Source organism: Melozone crissalis, unplaced genomic scaffold (assembly GCF_028551555.1).
Source record: "Melozone crissalis strain CALT ecotype California unplaced genomic scaffold, PUWL_Pcris_2 ptg000012l_1, whole genome shotgun sequence".
NCBI classification, from domain to species: Eukaryota; Metazoa; Chordata; class Aves; order Passeriformes; family Passerellidae; genus Melozone; species Melozone crissalis.
This window is the reverse complement of record NW_026535790.1, coordinates 178,180-196,815: the sequence shown is the minus strand read 5'-3', so window position 1 is coordinate 196,815 and position 18,636 is coordinate 178,180. Positions and strand designations below refer to the sequence as shown.

Below are 18,636 nucleotides of genomic sequence, written 5' to 3'. Positions count from 1 at the left end.
TTAATAGAAATAAAAATATAACTGATTAGACAACAATATAAAAAAGAAATTTTTTTTCTATAGTTCTACTGTAGAATAGAATATATAATATAAAATAAATTACACCATGTCTAAGTGTTGCCAAGCACTGTTAAGCTCAGGTTGATCCAAGAGAAGTGCTGATCACACCCACGTGTGTCTGCTCTCCCAAAGGCAAAGGAGCTCCATGAGATGGATGCCACATCCAGCCGTGTCTGGATCCTCACTAGCACGCTGTCAACCAGTAAGGTCGTGATAATTGATGCCAACCAGCCTGGCACAGTGGTGGACCAATTCACTGTCTGCAACGCTCACATACTCTGCATCTCCAGCATCCCCGGTGAGTGAAGCCCAGGCTGTGGTCTTGACAGGGTCCCTGCCCCACTCAGGAGTAATAGGCATCCTCACTTGGTAGCTAACCCCTGGGCTGTGTTGTGTTCTGTAATTGTTCCCCAAAATCAAAACCCAGATCTTGCCTTCCTGGAGGACCTTTCTGTGGAGATCCCTCCCTGTTCTTCAGTGTTCAGTAAGTCTTTCCTTTGGTATACAGCAGGTGTTTTTTGGAAGCAGGAGTGAGCCTTGTCGGGCATAGAAGGGCTCTGTACCTGTGTTGGATACTCATACTAGGGATGAGGGGATCTGCTGTGGATCAGGCTGCTGATGGATGGTGTGGTGCTTCCCAAAGGTGGTGGACCCTGAAGGATCAGAATCTCCCATCATTAGGGTGACCTCAGGAGTACATTAAATTAGCAGTAATTGCTTGATTTAATGAGAACCTGTTCTTTGCCTTCAGCGGCCAGTGAGAGTGACTATCCCCCAGGCGAGATCTTCCTGGAGGGGGATGTGAATCCCGACGACTCAGCTGGAGCAGATGGTGTCTTGGCAGGGATCACGCTGGTGGGTTGTGCAACCCGCTGCAATGTGCCACGAAGCAACTGTTCCTCGCGTGGGGACACACCTGTTCTGGACAAGGGACAGAGTAAGTTTTGGGATGTAAAACTTAGTGACATATCAATTACACCTAATCCTGTATGAGCTCATGGTGTTACAGCCATATCCTCTTGTCCCCAAGTTAAGCACTTCAGAGGCCTCCATAATTTTGTTACTGTGATACAGGACTACCAAAGGCCCTTTTGGTATATTTCTTCTTAGAGCCCTACTTTCTTCTCTGATTCACATGCCGCAGCCTGGTTGCAGGAGTCATACAGCGGAGTATTTTGGGCATGTGAGATGTTTGCCCTGCTTCAGGTGCTGCTGTTCTGATTGCTTTCTTCCCTGAGTATTGGGAAGCCACTTAAGCTCACATGCAAATCATACTGCTGCCCTTGCTGACTCCATACTGTAGTGACAGCCTTGGAGCCCTTCCAATGCTGTCCTGTGCTAGTCATAGATTATGTTTCACTGTAAAATAGTATCTGTTTCCCATCCAGGGAGACGATACCTGATGAGCTGCTGTGTCTGTGGCACAGGCTCAGGGCTTGACTGAGTTTGGCAAGGAAAGATACATTAAAGAATTGACAACCTGATATCTATATAGATTCTTCAGCATGTTTCACATTGTTCATTGTTCTCCAGGTGAGGTGGCTCCTGTCTGCAATGGGAAGATCAACCAGTCTCAGTCTACTGAGGAGGCAACAGAGGCTACAGAGGTACCAGAAAGCAGTGCCAGTGAGGCAGAGCTGACACAGGCCCGGCCTGGGCCCCTCACCGAGCATGTGTTCACAGACCCTGTCCCAGCCCAAGCACTCAGGCAGAATGGGTAGGTGAGCTGGGGTCAGAATAATGGTTCTGTTCTATAACTGATCTGTTTTCATAAGCTTTGTGACAAGAGAAGCAGCCTAAGCTTCTGATAAAGTTCAGACTTCTATCAGTTTTGTGCCCAAGCAATTTTATAGATAGGATAACAGGGAAGGAAAAGAATGTCATGAAAACAGACATGGCTCAGCCTGCAACTGACTGGGTCAGCTGTTAAAATGTAAATATTTGACCTCTCACTATGAACTTAGACTTGTGGTTAAGGCAGATCTCCCAAAGTACATGTACACTTCATGTTCTTACTGACGGAGCTTACTGAAATGTGTGTAGAAATGATGATTGATTTACTTGGTTACTTTTACAGCACATCAGAGTACCTCTGATGTGCTGTAAAAGTAACCAAGAAAATGTATTCACCACTCAAAAAGTTCTTAAGACAAACAATGCTGATGTGATGGCCTTAAGAATAGGGTAGAAGTCTTGGATGCAGATTGTTCCTGAATGCCAATGTTGTTCTAAGTTGCTTCTACTGAAGCTGCAAATGAACAGAGAAAATATTGTTTGTGTAATAGTCTTGCTAAACTCAGTTGGGGTCTGTAGATTTGGAGTACTTGTTGTTTATAAGGGGAGGAGAAAGGAAATACTGTAAACTGCAGACTTGCAGTTGAAAACTACTAGAGAGGGAAGCGATTTGTGTCTTCAAGGGCCCATACTGGTCTGTGAGTGCCAGGCTGTGGGCCTAGGTGAGCATTCTGTGCACTGCTGCTGCTAAATCTCTAACACCATTCTTTTGCCTCTGCAGGGAGAATGGGCAGCTGAAGACGGAGCCCAGCACAACACTGCCAGATCAGGAGTCAACCAAGGATGCTGGGACCTGCACCAGTGCTGCCCCCACCATGTGGCTGGGAGCTCAAAATGGCTGGTGTGTTTCCCCTTGGGCTGGCAATTCTCTGTGTCACATCCCTGCTCTGGGCTCTATTTTTCAAGTCCACACACCTTTTGTTCATTGCTTGTTTCTGAAGAAGGTTTCTATTCCTCATTTCATTGCTCAGCTCACCATAGTCTCAGGGATTTAACATCACTTTCTTACCTCACCTCACCTTTCCTACCAGAAGGGAAAACTCAAACCTGAGCAGGCTGAAGATGTGGGGCTCTGCTGCTAACCCTCCCCAATTTGTCCTCTCTCACAGGCTTTATGTGCACTCGGCTGTGTCCAACTGGAAGAAGTGTCTGCACTCAATAAAGCTGAAGGACTCTGTGCTGAGCCTGGTGTAAGTGTGTGTTGCAAGGGACCCGAAGGAGAAGGTTTTGGGCCTGAGTGATGCTTTAGAGGGTATTATCAGCTCTTGGTTGTAGATTTACAGAATCAGAGAATGGTTTTGGTTGGAACAGACCTTAAAGATTCTCTTGTTTCAACTCCCTGGCCATGAGCAAGGATACCTTCCACTAGACCAGGTTGCTCCAAGCCCCATCCACATTCCCAGCCTTGAATACTTCCAAGGGATATGGCAGCCCCAACTTTTTCTTTGCTTTCCTAAGTGTGTTGTTTTGTGAGAGAAGTTTCCCAAGGTTTTTGTAATGGGAAAGCCTCATATCAACCCATTTTTCTGCTCAGTTGTGGTCCTGACCTGATTCAGTGAATACATGTCTAGCAATATCAAGAGGAAGTAAGTGGGGAGGAGAAAGGCAAAATTTCACTGAGGGGTAAATTAGGGGGAATTTGTTGAAATTGATGGTGTTTGTATTGTGAAGGAGAAGAATTCCCTCAACAGAAAACTCACAGATGTGATGATCTTACTGCACTGAAAGTAAGAGGATGTTCCTGCAATGCTAAAACTGGCTGGGAATTCTGGAGACTATGTAAAGATGGCGTGTATGGATGGCAGGAAGAGTTTTGGAGTCCCTCATTTCTACTGCATTTTTTATGTATTTACTATTCTGTTATTTCAGGCATGTGAAAGGGAGGGTCCTGGTTGCTCTGGCAGATGGAACACTAGCCATATTCCATCGCGGAGAAGGTAAGAATCAATGTAATAGAGAAAACAAAGTTTGGCTGAAAGTGTAGCAGTGGATTAAATGCTCTTCCAAGGTGAGAAAGTTGCTGGCTGCTGGGGTACAAACACTTGAGTTAAAACGCATGGCTGTTATACACATCATTGATATCCTAAACCATCACTATATTCTAACACCACTTCTTGAGCTTTTCTGAACAAAAATGTGTGTGTGTACTGTGTAGTACATGTGGAGTAAATGTGACACTTTCAGGAATACATATGCTGTGCAGTTGTTTGAGGTACACTTAGTAAATTCAATTTCTGGTCCTCTTCACTGCTATGGAGTTTGTTTCCCTATGGCTTGAACAGTCTTAGCTATGTTCATATCTGACAGCACATGGGGATTTGCTAACTATGACTAAAGAACTTAGTTATTCATTGAGTAGCAGTTCATTCAGCAAGCAGAAATACAGAGATTTCTGGGCTTGTGCAATTCAAATTTTGATTCAGCCTTTGTCATGAGCTCAAGCCTGACCATTGACACATAAAAATTGTTCCCATCAGAAATAAGATAAAGCTTCATGACATAGAGGCTTCCTGTCTGTGAAGGACACAATATCTGCCTGGTTGTTAAAAATAAGAGTGAAGAAGGGAGATCTGATGACTTTTCCTGGATTTAACAGTTTGGGGGAATTATGTTGAAGGTCTGTGACGTGAGGAAGCCCCACCACAAGGACTGTATGGCCCATTTCCTTTTAAGTTTCCGCATAGTCTTGTTCAGCTGTCTTCCCTCTTCTCTCACTGCTTTTGTTGTACTTGTTAGAGAAGCCTGTTCACTTCATTGCAATAAAGGATGTTAAAATTGGCCTGATTTGAGTGCTGTTGGACATCAAACTAAACTTTATTGTTACGTTTCATAAGTGTAAGGCTGAAATAGGAGTCCCAGGAAGGTCACAGACATAAGCAAACTGAGCATTTGAGTATCAGCTAAGCCTGTATACCAACATATATATAGAAAAGTAGAGGATTCTATTGTATGGAATGCCCTTACATGTCATGGAGGAGATGCATCTTTCTACACTTGTTTTTTAACTCAGATGGTCAGTGGGATCTCAGTAATTACCACCTGATGGATCTTGGCCACACTCACCACTCCATCCGTTGCATGGCTGTGGTCTACGATAGAGTCTGGTGTGGCTACAAGAACAAAATCCATGTTATCCAGCCGAAGACAATGCAGATTGAGGTAAGAGAGCACAAACGTGTCTATGCGTGCACACACTTGTGTTGTATTTATTCTTAATAGCTCTTGACCAAGATTGTCAGTCTGGATCATATTATGATCAAATCTGCCAGGAGTTATCTGTTCCTTCCTCCCTTTGCAGAGCAAATTCTCTCAGAAAGTATAAACTGACAATTTTCTTTGCCTTTACTAGGGAGTCTGTGGGGCCATGTACTGTCCAAACATAGGTGTTTGTTTTACAGTGACTCTTCACATATAATCTAAGGCTTCTCCATCTTTAGGCATTATGGCACCAAGGAACAGAACAGTTAGCCCCTGGGATCCCATTAAAAGAAAACAATATTTAGAGTCTTTTGGGTGAAAATCAGTACAGTGGTCTTGGTACAAATCTGAGAATGCTTGAAGTAATTCTGATTGAGGAGTGAAGAAGTGCTGGATCTGAAGTTCACATTAGTGAGCCAAAGCAGTTTGGTCTTTGGAATTTATCCTGGAGTTGTGTGTTTTCCTTTTTATCAAGTACATTGAAAGCTCTTGGTGTCTAAATGCTCTTGCTCCTGAAGTGGTCTGAAAAGACCATCAATTCTAATTGCAAACCTGCCAGACAGCTGCTCAAGCAAAGAATTTTTTGTGTACAGTAATGAACTGCTGGGATCAGCTGGCATTAACACAGCTTCTCCAAGATCTTTGGAACCCAAACAAGTGATCTCAGTTGAAAATTGAGTATGTGTATATGTGGAGTATAGATAATGACAAAACTTCTGTGAACTCACATTGGTATTTTAGAAATCCTTTGATGCCCATCCTCGTCGGGAGAGCCAGGTACGACAGCTGGCATGGATTGGAGATGGCGTCTGGGTTTCCATCCGCCTGGACTCCACGCTGAGGCTCTACCATGCCCACAGCCATCAACATCTGCAGGATGTCGACATTGAGCCTTATGTCAGCAAAATGCTAGGTGAGGGTCTGTTGCTTACTGAGCTCAAGGCAGAATTTGCCCAAAGCAGACCTTGCCCAAAGTCACCACTGACTACCCAACTCTCATTCGTGCTTCCTAGGCACTGGAAAGCTGGGCTTCTCCTTTGTGCGGATCACAGCCTTACTCATTGCTGGCAACCGCCTTTGGGTGGGCACCGGGAACGGTGTTGTCATCTCCATTCCCCTGACTGAGAGTAAGTGACATTTATTCAAAGTACTCCTGCATCTCTCCAAAAAAAAAAGCAGCTTTTAGGTTTTTTATTTGTGCAGCATGGCAGGTGGTTCAGGCAGGCTGATGCTTTCCTGACATTTGACACCCTTTAATCATAGCCATTTCAGGGAGAAGAGCCCAGAGTATGAGCAGCCCTGGACCTTGACAGAGCAGAGTGATGTGAACTGATTCTGTAGCTACTGTGAAACAGGAGAAACAAAGCTTTGGGAATTGTAGTAAGTCACCAAAAGGAGGTCATGGGATGAGAAGTCACCAGGAAGATCTCCTTGGAAATTCCACTTTTGCCTAGTCATCTAAATGTCTCCGTAGCAGTATTTTCCAAAACCTGAGCTTAGAAAAGCTCCATTTACTCAGATTAGGGCTCAGCTTTATCAATCAAGTAGAAACAGGTATCCTACACCAAATCCAGTCTGGTGAGGGGACCCAGCAGTAAGAGTAAATAGGTGAATCTCTGGAGCTGGAAGTTTAATTGAAGCTCTTACTGGTCTTGTTCTGAACCTGCCTGTCAGCATCTTATTTTGAAGGTCTTATCCAGGTCACCATGGGGAAGTAGGATTTGAGACTGATTGCAGTTGCTCTCAACAGAAAGCAGCCAAATGTGTGTTTTCTCACCAATGCTCACAGGAAAGCTGAGAAACAAATACTTCTCGTGTAAAAACAGCAAACCTCTTGTAATCCTCCTGGAAGTCAGACTTGGGATGGTCTCCTCTGAGGGCAATGAAGTTGGATGTGTCTGGGGTCTACACCAGGAGGGCAGTGACACAGTCCTGTTGATGCATTTTGGTCATTGCAATTTTGGTCTTGTTTCTGAGTTCCTTTTGAAGCCCATTCTGTCTTAAGGCTGCTGTCCTTGTTCTGAGTTAAACTTTTTCCCTGCTGTAAACCAATTGCTTTATCTTTGTGTGTTCCTGTAAAAATGTGGTAAGCAAGAAAATCTCACTAAAAATATAGCAGTGGATCCTTGTGACACAGTCCCTCTCCCACCTCGGATACCATGTTTGTGCCTGCATGGTAAGAGCAAAGTGAGCAAGAACAGAGTTAGTATCAACTAATAGGAGCTTCTGTAGTGGTTTCTCTAGGCTTTATACTATTTTTGTTGCCCTCAAATTATCTCCCAGTAATCACCTTTTTCTTCTCTCCCATCCTGCCTGTCACTTCCCATGCCCCTCCGTGTTCCCACTCCCTGCCTGTGCCTAGCTGTAGTCCTCCACCGCGGGCAACTCCTTGGGCTCCGGGGTAAGTCCATTGCCTCCCCTCCACAGCTGTCGTTCCTTTTGCACCCATCCTCCTATGTAGTCATTCTCCCACCTTCCATTCTGCCATTCAACTTCTCTTCATCCATTTTTCCTCATCACTCTTTTGTTTTAAGTTGCATTAGAGAAAAGCAACCAGAGACAGTCATGTAAATATCCTTATTTCCCACAGCTATAAACAATGTTTTCCATCTCATTGTTGATCCTTCTGGTTTTTTGTGTTAAGGATGATTATTCTTCAACAGTGGTTCCCTTTCTGTGGTTGACCAGTTTGAGATGGGGACAGGAAAGGTTCATTCAGTCAGAAGCAGGAACCAGGAGTAGAGTGTTCTTCCAAGGTCTCCCTGGGTCATCCGTTATTTTCCAGTGATGCTCCTTCCATCAGTTTCAGGCCAATGGCAGGTGGTGCTTTGGCACCTGTCAGCTGTAAGTTATCAAAAAAGAGATTGAACCCAAGGGGACTTGATTAGCATGAAGACTTGTTTAGGTTTGTGCCAGTTAAGGCAGGATCTCAGTTCAAATTCATGCCTTTCCAGGGTCAGAAATTAAAGGCTCTTTTTTCTCACTCAAAGACATTCATGTATCTGTCCAGATGCATTATCAACATGTGTCTCCTCCTTTTAAAGCATCTGATATTAATTGCAGAAAAAAAGCCAGATACTGTACACACATTGACTCTCATTCCTCCATCAAAGTATTTGTACTTGTCCCACTGTCCTGGCTTGAGCCTGATAGGGAAAAGTCTCTTCTGTCCAAGTCACATAACTGAAATTGACCCAAAGTTAAAACACAGAACTACAGATAATGAATGAATTCACAGAACTACAAATAATGAATGAATTCACTTTTTTAGAGAAAAGTGAAAGCTGCCTAGTTTAATATTGTTCCTGTTGTACTGATGTGGGTGCATGCAGAAGGAAAGCATCTCCCACCCTGAGCTGAGAGCACTGGTCTCTGTTGCTTCGTTAGTGGAAACTGTCACATTCTTGAAGACTGGTCAGGAAGGATACAGGGCCCTGAGCCCTCCTTGGAAGCTGTGGATGGTGAGCATCTGAAAGATGTTCATGGCTGGACTAGCTGACAATCTGGTGTCATGGTTTAATCAAGAAATGAGGAAAGACATCCGCTTCTATGATGACTCTGAGAGGCTGAGAGGCTTCACCAGACCCAGAGACTGCTTTCAGCAGCATGTGTGCTCATTACTGGGCATGAGCAAAGGATTTGACTTGGAAGTTGAGCAATGCCACTAATCCAGAGCAGTAATTCTCCTCCAGCTGCCTTCTGGGGACAGTGGACACTTTGGGTATCCTGCCAGCTACAAAAGACCAAGGTTGATCCTAGGACAGTGGGTTATTTCTGGAGGCTGGACAGGATTACTGCTGGTTGGTGACACCAATCTAGCTTGCCTCAAGCTAAAAGAGAGGGACTGTGTAATCTGCTGTGGTCTCCTCCATCACATCATTCATAAAAGACCTTTAAAGAGACCTGCACCTTTAAAGGTTTTTCTTCACAGCTCATGAGTTTTCTCTCTGATTGAGTCCATTTTGTAAAGGGGACTCATAGCTATCACTGATGGTGTTCTTGCTCTGTCTCCAGCCAACAAGACTTCACCAACCTCTGGAGAGGGCAGTCGCTCTGGTGGGGTCATCCATGTGTATGGTGATGACAACAGTGACAAATCTGCCAGCAGCTTCATTCCCTATTGCTCCATGGCTCAGGCACAGCTCTGCTTCCATGGCCACCGTGATGCTGTCAAGTTCTTTGTCTCTGTGCCAGGTAAGCACAGCTCTCCCTCAGCAGGTGCTTATCCCTCCATCCCTTTTGTAGCAGGGACTGGAGCTGTTCTGCAGCAGATTAGGGTCCAGGCCATGGCTGACACTTCCTGTGGTTCCCACATCTGTATTTATACTGGAGTGACTGCCAGATTTCACTAGCAGAAAGAATTGGTCTGCACAATGTGTTTGTGTGCATGTGAACTGTGTGGGGGCTGAGCAGAGGCGTGGACAGCACCTCTGTCCTCTCCTAGGCAATGTCCTTGCGACCCTGAATGGGAGTGTGTTGGACAGCCCTTCGGAGAACCCCAGCACAGCAGCCACTGAGACGGAGGGTCAGAAGCTAAAGAATGTCTTGGTGCTGAGTGGAGGAGAAGGGTATATCGATTTCCGGATTGGTAAGTCCCCTTGGTGGGAGGCATCTGGAAAGGTAGTGGGTGCATAGCAGTGCTTATGGAGTGAGGCATCACTGTTGTGGAGAACCAAAGCAGAAAAGCCCCACACTGCTTCTCCTGCATCTGGCTGTGAGGGCAAATAAGGATGTTCCTTGCACAGCACAAGGCTGTCGACCTGTGCCCTGTGGCTGCAGTGCCACATGGCTGTAGTGATGCTTACAAAATCGAGAACAAAACAACACAGTTTTGAGATTATGTTAATATAGGAAGTGATATAAAAGCAGGTCTTTAACTGGAGGCCTCCAGGTGCAATATACACACATGATACAGGACTTCTACCCTTTTGTAAGTTAAACAAATTAGCATATTTAACATATATTGTCCAATTAGAAGAGCAGTTGGTTAGGTAATTTTCCCCAGGTTCTGCCCCACTGGAGTTGGTCCAAGAGCTTTGCCCCACATTTATTACATCTATGATGCATGGTAAAAAGCAAGATGTTCTTGGTTGACTAAAGAAGCAAGACTAAATATAAATAGTATTTCAGGAATGTGTTAGAAGGTTAGTTTACTGTTCTAAAATGTAGGGGAAAAGGATAGAAAAAGTGCTGGGAGATACAGCCATGCATTAGCAATCTACAAAGCTACAAATATATTAAAACTATCATAAAATAGCATCAGTATGAATGGCTTTGGAAAGAACAAATGCATCTGTGCCACTGGGTCCAAACATTGCTGTCCCGCTATGATTACCCTTGCTGCTGAGAGTGCTCTATGTGTAAAATCAGCTTCCCTGAAGGGTGGAAGGGTGGTTTTTGTTGCTGCTGAAGCTAGTTTGTCCCATCCATGCAGTCTAGCTTCAGAAAAGAATGGGGTTGCTGTAAATGTTCTCCAGGCACAGAGAAAGATCTCAGTTCACAGTGTCTGTTATCAGACTGCTGGGACTCTAAAAGGGGTATTGGCCTCTTCAGAGTATCCAGAGCATTTTCTTTCCTGCCGTTTTTACTCTCTGTGTTGTTTCTTCAGGGGATGGAGAAGATGATGAGACAGAAGAGAATGTGGGAGATGCCACTCAGGTGAAGCCAGTACTTTCCAAGGCTGAACGGAGCCACATCATTGTGTGGCAGGTATCATACATCCCTGAGTGAGAATTCCTCTTTTCCCACAATGTAAGTGTCCCTCCTCCCGCCTGAATGCCACGATGTACATACAAAACCGCCTGCATTATAACTCCTGCTGGAAACTGACCCTGGACAACTGCAACGGTTCCTGCCTTGGACTGTGACCCCCTTGAACCTCTGAACTCGCAGCTTTCAACTCGGGCCCGTATGCTTTTGGCGTGGTTAGGTTCTTGTTCTGCTCTGGAGCTGGCATCTAAAAGGAGAGACATGGAAGTACACCATGGAGGGAGCTTGGAGCCAGGACTGTGGAAGACCTTTGCCCAGTGTCAGGAGGGGCAGGTGGAGGAGGGGGGTGGCTCAGGTTCTTGGGCAGGTTGCCTCATTCCCACCTGCATGAGAAAGAAGTGTGTCCCCAGGCATTCCCTGCCAAAGCAGTGATGGTGAATCACTTCTGCAGCACCCCAGCAGAAATCCTTCTAGTTCACCAGTATCATCATCTTATCCTTATTCACCCTTAAGCACAGAATAACATTCTCTGGACTTAGAGCAATGAAGGGTTCTAAGGAAGCCTCCAAAGAGCATCATAGTTTCAGCAGCACTTCAGCTGTGGGGCTGGAGAAGGCAGCAGCAGTCTTAATGTGGGGATCACATCTTCGTCTTTGCAGGGGGAAAGTCCCTTCCTCTGCTGCTGCTGTTGCTTCATCAGTCATGTGCTGGGTGCCTGCCTGTATGTGTCCCAAGAAAATTGGTTGGTGGGCTCAGATAGAAGATAGGTGTTTGATTGTCAAGGCCAAACAGCTGTAGTAGCAAAAGGGTACCAGAATGTTGTTTTTTTAAGAAAAGGCTTTTCTTAAAAGGGTTTTCTTGCCTCTCCCTTCCAAAACAGCCATACAGAAAAGAATTCCTAAGTTCATTCTGAAAGGTTCATGTGGTGGTTATCTCTGCATTGCATTTGGTGGCTTTTAAAAGACAGGTGGGGGCAGATGGTGTTGATCTGCTGTGTGTTCTGCATTAACACTTTGAGATTGCCTCATCTCAAGGCTGTGTCTCCTTTTTAGGACCTGCTGGAAGGAGATCTTTTTTCACAGAGACTTGGAAAACAGAGACTTGGCAGTTGGTTAGGACAAGTGCAGTCAAGGCTATGTCTCACCTGATGTCACACACAAAAAGAATTGAGGCTAGATTCCTGACATCTTTTACCTAATATCACAAGTACTAACTATGCTAGTAAGAAGATTGAAAAGCTGGAAATTTCTGACTCCTGGGAAAAATTGAGAGCCCCCAAGAAAAGTGGTGATAGCCCTTTCTGTCTAAGCAATGCTGAATCCTGCTTACAAAAGAAGCATGTGAATTCTGCTTACAAAAGAAGCAGCAAAAATTGGGGCCAGGGAAAGTGGTTTTGAGCTCAAGATGCAGAATATGAAAGTTCCAAGTGTAGAGGCAATAGTGTGTTCTCCCTTTCTTACACTGTCCCAAAATGACAAGTTCTGTGTCCCTTGAAACATTCTTTTCTGGGTGTGCAGAAGTAGGGCAAGTTGCATTTGTTAGTGATGAATTTGGAAGCTCCTGGTGGTCCTCTTGTTTTTTTGCTTGACCTGTACAGCACTCCAGGGTTCACAGAGATATCCTTGTGACAGTATGGGGACAACTGGGCAAGCCTCCATCTCCTAGAAAGCTCCCTGCTGTGTCCTGTGCTTGCTGCCATGGACCAGGCTTGCAGATCCCGGTGTGCTGCAGGGATGCCATATTCCCAGGGGATGCTCTAACATGTGGCATCTCTCCTGACACAGCAGCACCTAAACAATTTTTGTATCCACAGTTCAGGAAAGGTCATGGCATAGGTTTTCCCTGCAAGAAGGCAAGAGACATCTCTGGTGAACAGAGGTCTCATCCAGCCACAGCAGTGCCCATGCTACGTGTGAGCAGTGCTGGTGACATGCACCCATCACACCACTCCTGCCAAGGTAGGAATCCAGCCGGAGGGCATCTTCCAGGCATACACATACTGGACTCTGTGACTGGCACAAGGTTAAGGAATACATGGAGACACCACCTGCATGCTGGGGGACCTTTCACCAGGGCCATTTTGCTGGGCCACTGCTGACCATGCCAGGCTTCTCATTCACTTTTGCCATATGCTTTCTGCTAGGAAGACCTCTTTGGATCCCTCCCAACACAGGGTGAAGTAAACAATATAACATACAGAGCACAGATTCCACTGTCATGTAATAGTTCATCAGTTAGGGCCAGGCAAATTTCAGAATTTGGGCTAGTTGAAGGGAAAAAGAAGCTCTGGTAGGGTTCAGTTCCTTAACTCTGTCAGTTCTTTTATAGCAAAGTTAGAATTGCAACATTTGTACCACCGACTGTTCTGTATCTGGTGGGAGAAGTTGAAGGGACAGCACTTGATCTCCTGTCACCCACTGGGCCCTAACAACACACGGGAATCTCCCATCAGATTCCTTTCCAGCTCAATGCCATGTTCTCCTCCAAGAGAAGCACATGGCCCAGAGGGGCAGCTGTTGGGGGGAGACCCAGCCTCTGCTGATAGCTCCTGTGTCCTTGGATCGCTGCTGGGCATCAAGGTGAGAACTAACTGGCTTCAGTATGCTTCTCTGTCATATCTCCACTGTGATGTATGTAATTTATCTTGTATGTTACAAAATGATTTTTAAAAGTGTCTTAAGGCCTGTAAACTCCGCTGTTTGGTATGAAGATGGCATTCTGTAAAGAGCCTGCTGTATGAATATGTTCCCATGCTTTGTCCCCTATGCTGTCAACAATAAACCGTATCTGTTCTGTATGTAATAAACATGTTAACATCACCTTGGGCACCATGCTGTGTTCCTGTGAAGGCACTGGGACTGCTGCTCAGTCTTTAAAAGGACACTTGCAAGGGTGGGAATGCAGCTCCAGTGTTCCCTGTTGAGCATTTCAGTGGCAGGAAATGAAATGTTGCTGGCTCACAGGGTCAGAGCAGAAGGGCTGGTCTACCAAGCAACAGTGCAATCTGTAGCTTGTACCAGCAGCAGAAATAAAAGGTGGAGATATAAGGTGGCACAACTTCAGAAATAGAAGCTGGAGCAGGGAAGCATTCACCTGCTGGCTTGCTGGAACTTTAGTCAGGGTGGCCCTTTCAGGTGAACTGCCAGGGATAACACATCAGGTCAGTTTTCAACACAGTACAGGGTGGCACTTCACAGTCCCATAGGCACTGGTGAAATCAGCGTCATTCCACTGCAGGGAGCCTTTCAGTCCCAGCGGCATTTGGACACCTTCATAGTTATTTTGTAGAATTGCGTGATTCAAGGGCTACACATGGCAATGAACCATGTCCTTAAGACTGGAGAGGAGCATCAAGGAGGAGCCCCAAGCAGGGAGCCCTAAGGCAAGTCACCTCTGTGACCAACACACGCACTGTGGTGTGCCACAGGCCAGGGTGTAGTACAACTGGCAATGCCTCTGCAGTCAATGGAGGCACCTCAAAAATGAGGTTTGGAAATGTGTGCTGTGATCCATCCTAAATCCCTGAGCCTGCACCCTTCAAAAAAGCCAGAAGCAGTTTGAGCAGGGCCCTGGGTGAAGTACAGTCATGTCTGGTGGCTAAGTAAGCAGATCAGTGCCAACACCCTTCAAACAATCCCCCCACGCTGGTAAAAAATCTGTGAGGAAATGTACAAGTTTGGGAGGCTCATCAGAACTCACATTCTGTTCTGGGCATGGAATCCAACACATGGCAAACAGGCTGTGCAGCTTCCCAGAAGGGACCTTAACTATCAGGGTAAGGCTCCCAGGCTGTCCAGGGTTCTGTGAGAAGACATCCATTTCATGACCCTGAGCTCACCAGCAGGTCCAAACTGTTGTGGTGCCACCTAGACCCCCACCTCTACAGAGGCCCTTTCCTCCTATGGCCCAGGAGCCTCACTGAAGCACAACCTGAGATCTTCAACATGTAACTGTGTCAGTCTCCAGCCACTCCTGGATCGACTCCTTGGACCCAGGGGGCTGGATTTTGCCTACGTCATCTTCAGAGATCCCACCTCACCCAAGCTGCTGGGTGAGTCTGTGCCTTATCAGCTCCATCTGCTTTTGCTGCTGGCTTGGCTCCCTGTTATACTTTGATCATGGGTCATTTCTTGCCTTTCTGGGGCTGCTCTGACCAGCACTTGGGTCTGCCCTCTGTGGTCATTGTGTGTGCCTCCTCAGGGAGACACTTCCTCTCCTGGTGCTACATTTAGATCGAAGCTGTGCAGAACAGAGGACTAGACTGTTCTACTCATCCCATCTGACTCACAACTACACCTCCCTTTAATCTCCCTTGTTCTTGGTTTGTGTTCAGTAGTACCTCAATCATGGTGCAGACAGGAAGGCAACAGCTCAGCTCAGTGTCCAGCAGTGGAGACTATAGGAATCAGACAAACTTACCTTCCAGCCACAGCAACTGCCATGGGAAGGCTCACAGCCTCAAACTGTGCCTTTAACATTACTCCTGATTCTCCCTCTTCTGGATTCTCCCATTCCTTCTGAAGCCAGAGAAGTAGATTTGGCACATGCTCTGCAGTGCTCCTGCCACAACAAGGCAGGCTCAGTTCTGTTCCTTGTCACAGAACCAGCTTTTAACTCACAAGATGAGCCTTCCTTCATATCCCATAGCATCTTAACCCTTCAATCATGGTGCGAAGCCTGTGGTGAGGAACCTCTGGTGAGGAACCCTATGGAAATACAGGTAGCGAATGTCAATCTGTGCACTCCTGCAGCCATTTCCTGCTGGCTGGGGCCACATGTTCCCAGCTTCATCCAGGCCACACACACTGGGTGGAGCAGAGTCCAGTTGGTGCCCTGCCTCACTAAATCCCTTCAGGCTATTTGTGATTTCATGATGCTGCAGTAAATGGAACACCACCTCCTGACTATCTGCAGACACAGGAACTAAACTGTTGCTTCTGCAGGGAATTGATATATAGGGCTGAACAGCTCTTGTGCTCCCTCCACCCACACCCAGACCAGAGCCTCCAACAGCCACTGACACAGCAGCAGCATCTGCAGCCACTGCAAGAGAAGATGAAATACCATGAACTGTGCTCAGGAGCTGCATGTTTTAACGTTCGCAACATGCTGCCCTGGAACAGGGGTAATTTACAATTGGCTTCAAATGGTAAAAGCCAATCCCACCTCCTTTGCATCACCAGAAGGAAAATAATTTCCCCTATCTCTTGACAGCCATCTTTTGAAGTAAGAGACGGATAGCTTTGGATTATCTTAGTATTGAAGTCACGTTCCTCACTTCTTGTTCACTGCCTTCATATGCTAAAAACAGATCATTCTGCAGAGAAACCAGATGCTGTGCCTGAGCTAATGGCTCTCCATTTGGCTGTCACAATGTCTCGGCATTGAAAAAAACCCATGGGTTTTCTTAGAATTGTGCTGCAGAATTAACATTTATTTCCATGTGAAGATACATTTTTTCACAGCTCTGTGAAATACTGTGATATTTACAGTCATTTTTTTGTGATTCATGCAGGATCCAAGTTATATAAAAAATGTTATACTCCAAAGAACTGCAGCTGGCTGAAGCTGCAGCTGAAGCTGTGTATTTAGAGACTATCCAGGGAACCGAGAAGACTCCTCTGCTCACTGTAACCAAAGTTATGGAAGAAGAGTCTGAGTATATCTGCATCTTCCCTTTCAGATGAGGTTACTGTACAGGGCTGAGGAAAAAGCTGGAAACATCCTAGGACAATGGGCACAGAGGGGGTCTATAAGACCCTTTCTGCACTGAGCTTCTAACAGGTAGTCAGAGCACATGGGATGCTTAGGACACTGAAGAAGTCTCTATACTGGTGTCCCAGTAGCTTTTTTCTTTGCCCACTCTAGGGGAGAGGCCAGGCCCTCCTCCAGATCAATAACTGGCTCTTCCATGATTGGTTTTCCCTCCTTCTGCCACTGCGCAAGGATCATGGCTCGGAGCAGTGGTGGGTATGGCAGGAACCGAACAGTCACCTCAGGCACTGGGATGAATTTCTTGAAGGCTTCCTCCTCGTGTTTGGGCACTATGCGCCAGTCATGGTACATTGCTTTGTCAATCTCCCTCACTTCCTCTTCAGTTTTGCCTGGGAAAAGATGATGAACACCAGTGGGTAACACCATCACATAAAACTGCCTCCAGACATAGCAAGTGTTGACTCTTTGGCACCAAATATGCTACAAAAGGCAAGAGTCAACAGAGTTTTCAAAGGGCTGGACAAGTTATTCCCTGCTATACTATAGGATCTCACTTCTGTCCCTGAGAATTGAAATAGAAATAGAAACAGGTTCCAGCTGAGTGGGTCATTCCCTCTCTTAATTTATAGTTTTGCTTTGTCTCTCTCAAGTTCCATTTCCATGGTTAAGGAACAAGAGTAATTTCTCCCTACACTGATGAAAGCTTCCTGGAAAACTAAGTGTTAGAAGTGGCCAACAACTTAAAACCTTCGAATGAGTACTATTTCAGTAATTCCAGTAAGGGAAAATTATATACTTAATATAAAGCAGCTCTGAAAAGGAAAATTCACTCATACAACTCCAATCATTAAGTTAAAATTCCAGTAACACAACTTCATTGCCATTGCATTTTTTCCTTTTTAGAGACAATTTAAATTGGAATGCCCTCATGCTCATACTGTGTCTTGCTTTGAAAGTCTCAGAACAGTCTGTCAGCTCATCTAATATGCCTTTAGTGCTGCTGTTCCCCAAGGTCATACTGCACTGGCTCTCCCACAGCATTCCTTGGAAAGACATTGTGAAAGGGCTAGATTCCCCACCCTTTGAAACGCAAGGAACTTCTTTTCCCATAAGAAGATGTGAGAAAAACAAATTTCCCAGTCAGGGAGCCTGCGGTTTCTCCGCCACCCTCACGCACCCGGTGCTCTCTAGCTCTGCCCCCATGTGTGGGAAAACGAGCTGGTTTTACCTTTGAAGGTCAGGTAGCCCCAAGCTCTTCCATGGTCCATGTTCTGCAAAGAAAAGAGGAACCTGTTGAGGGTGGGTCGCGGCGGGGTGGAGGGCGGGAGCTCCGCAGGGCGCGGCGGGGCGGCGGGCGGGACGGGGCAGGTACCTCGGCCGTGTAGTCCGCCTTCACCTTGGTGATGACCCAGTAGCAGGGCTCGCGGTGCGCCCACAGCCAGGACTTGCGGGTGACGGTGCGGCCCACGCCGAACCGCGGCAGGCGGCAGAGCAGCGCCAACAGTCGGTTCTCGTTCCGCACGTCCTCCCAGGCCCGCACGGGCAGCCGTTTCTGCGTCAGCGGCCGCCGCATGGTCTCGTAGTCCACGGCAAAGCGCTGAGAGTCCCGCGGCCGATCCTTCAGCGCCCGGTACTCGCGGATCTTCCTGGCCATGGCGGCGATAGGACGGTGCAGCTTCTTGCGGGCCATGGCGGCGGCCGAGGGCGCGGAGCAGGCAGAACCGAGAGCCCCACCTGGCTCCGCTGCTCCCGCCTCTCCCGGAAGCCGCGCCGGGCCCCGCGGAAGTCGCCCCGCCCGTCGCCAGGGACAACCGCAGCGTTCCGCGCGGCCCGGCCGCCCGCAGCGGGCGCTGTCAGGCTGCTGCCGCAGAGCGCACGGCGTGCCGCGGCCCCTCGCTGTGCTGCGGACCTGCCGGTGCCAGGCGGCCTGACGGGACTGTGTGCTAGGCGGCTCTCGGGGGAGCCGGGCTTGGTTGAGATTCATCTGAACAGTGTCTGGTTTAGAAAAATCTAAGCAGATTCAGCTATGTCAGGGAACGTTCAAAACCTGAGTAAACCAGGTTTCAGGAAGATTAAAGCAACAGGTCTGGCCCAGGTCTTCAATCAAAGGCTGGGCCACGAGCAGCAGCCGGGTCGTGGAACTCTGTACTGGAATGAGAC

General features: G+C 46.8%; 2 protein-coding genes across 28 annotated transcripts in view; one reads left to right on the top strand and one right to left on the bottom strand.

Annotated features, from left to right (window-relative positions):
* Positions 1–13,580, top strand: part of MAPK8IP3 (mitogen-activated protein kinase 8 interacting protein 3) — a 71,402-nt gene extending 57,822 nt beyond the window's left edge. For all 27 annotated transcript variants that reach the window (XM_054271233.1, XM_054271231.1, XM_054271229.1 and 24 more), the window contains 13 exons: positions 193–358; positions 812–997; positions 1,594–1,777; positions 2,576–2,695; positions 2,964–3,044; positions 3,724–3,791; positions 4,865–5,013; positions 5,794–5,965; positions 6,066–6,179; positions 7,415–7,453; positions 9,067–9,246; positions 9,497–9,640; positions 10,661–13,580. In XM_054271233.1, coding sequence (XP_054127208.1) covers positions 193–358; positions 812–997; positions 1,594–1,777; positions 2,576–2,695; positions 2,964–3,044; positions 3,724–3,791; positions 4,865–5,013; positions 5,794–5,965; positions 6,066–6,179; positions 7,415–7,453; positions 9,067–9,246; positions 9,497–9,640; positions 10,661–10,782 — 1,725 coding nt within the window. In that variant the 3' untranslated portion in view covers positions 10,783–13,580. The remainder of the gene's footprint in view (positions 1–192; positions 359–811; positions 998–1,593; positions 1,778–2,575; positions 2,696–2,963; positions 3,045–3,723; positions 3,792–4,864; positions 5,014–5,793; positions 5,966–6,065; positions 6,180–7,414; positions 7,454–9,066; positions 9,247–9,496; positions 9,641–10,660) is intronic.
* Positions 13,581–16,174: 2,594 nt separating this feature from the next.
* Positions 16,175–18,225, bottom strand: MRPS34 (mitochondrial ribosomal protein S34). Its single transcript, XM_054270979.1, has 3 exons — positions 17,849–18,225; positions 17,705–17,747; positions 16,175–16,865 (listed from the first exon to the last, which is right to left on the bottom strand). Exons 1-3 carry the CDS (start codon positions 18,164–18,166, stop codon positions 16,588–16,590), a joined length of 639 nt encoding a protein of 212 aa, XP_054126954.1. The 5' UTR covers positions 18,167–18,225; the 3' UTR covers positions 16,175–16,587.
* Between the last annotated feature and the right edge of the window lie 411 nt (positions 18,226–18,636).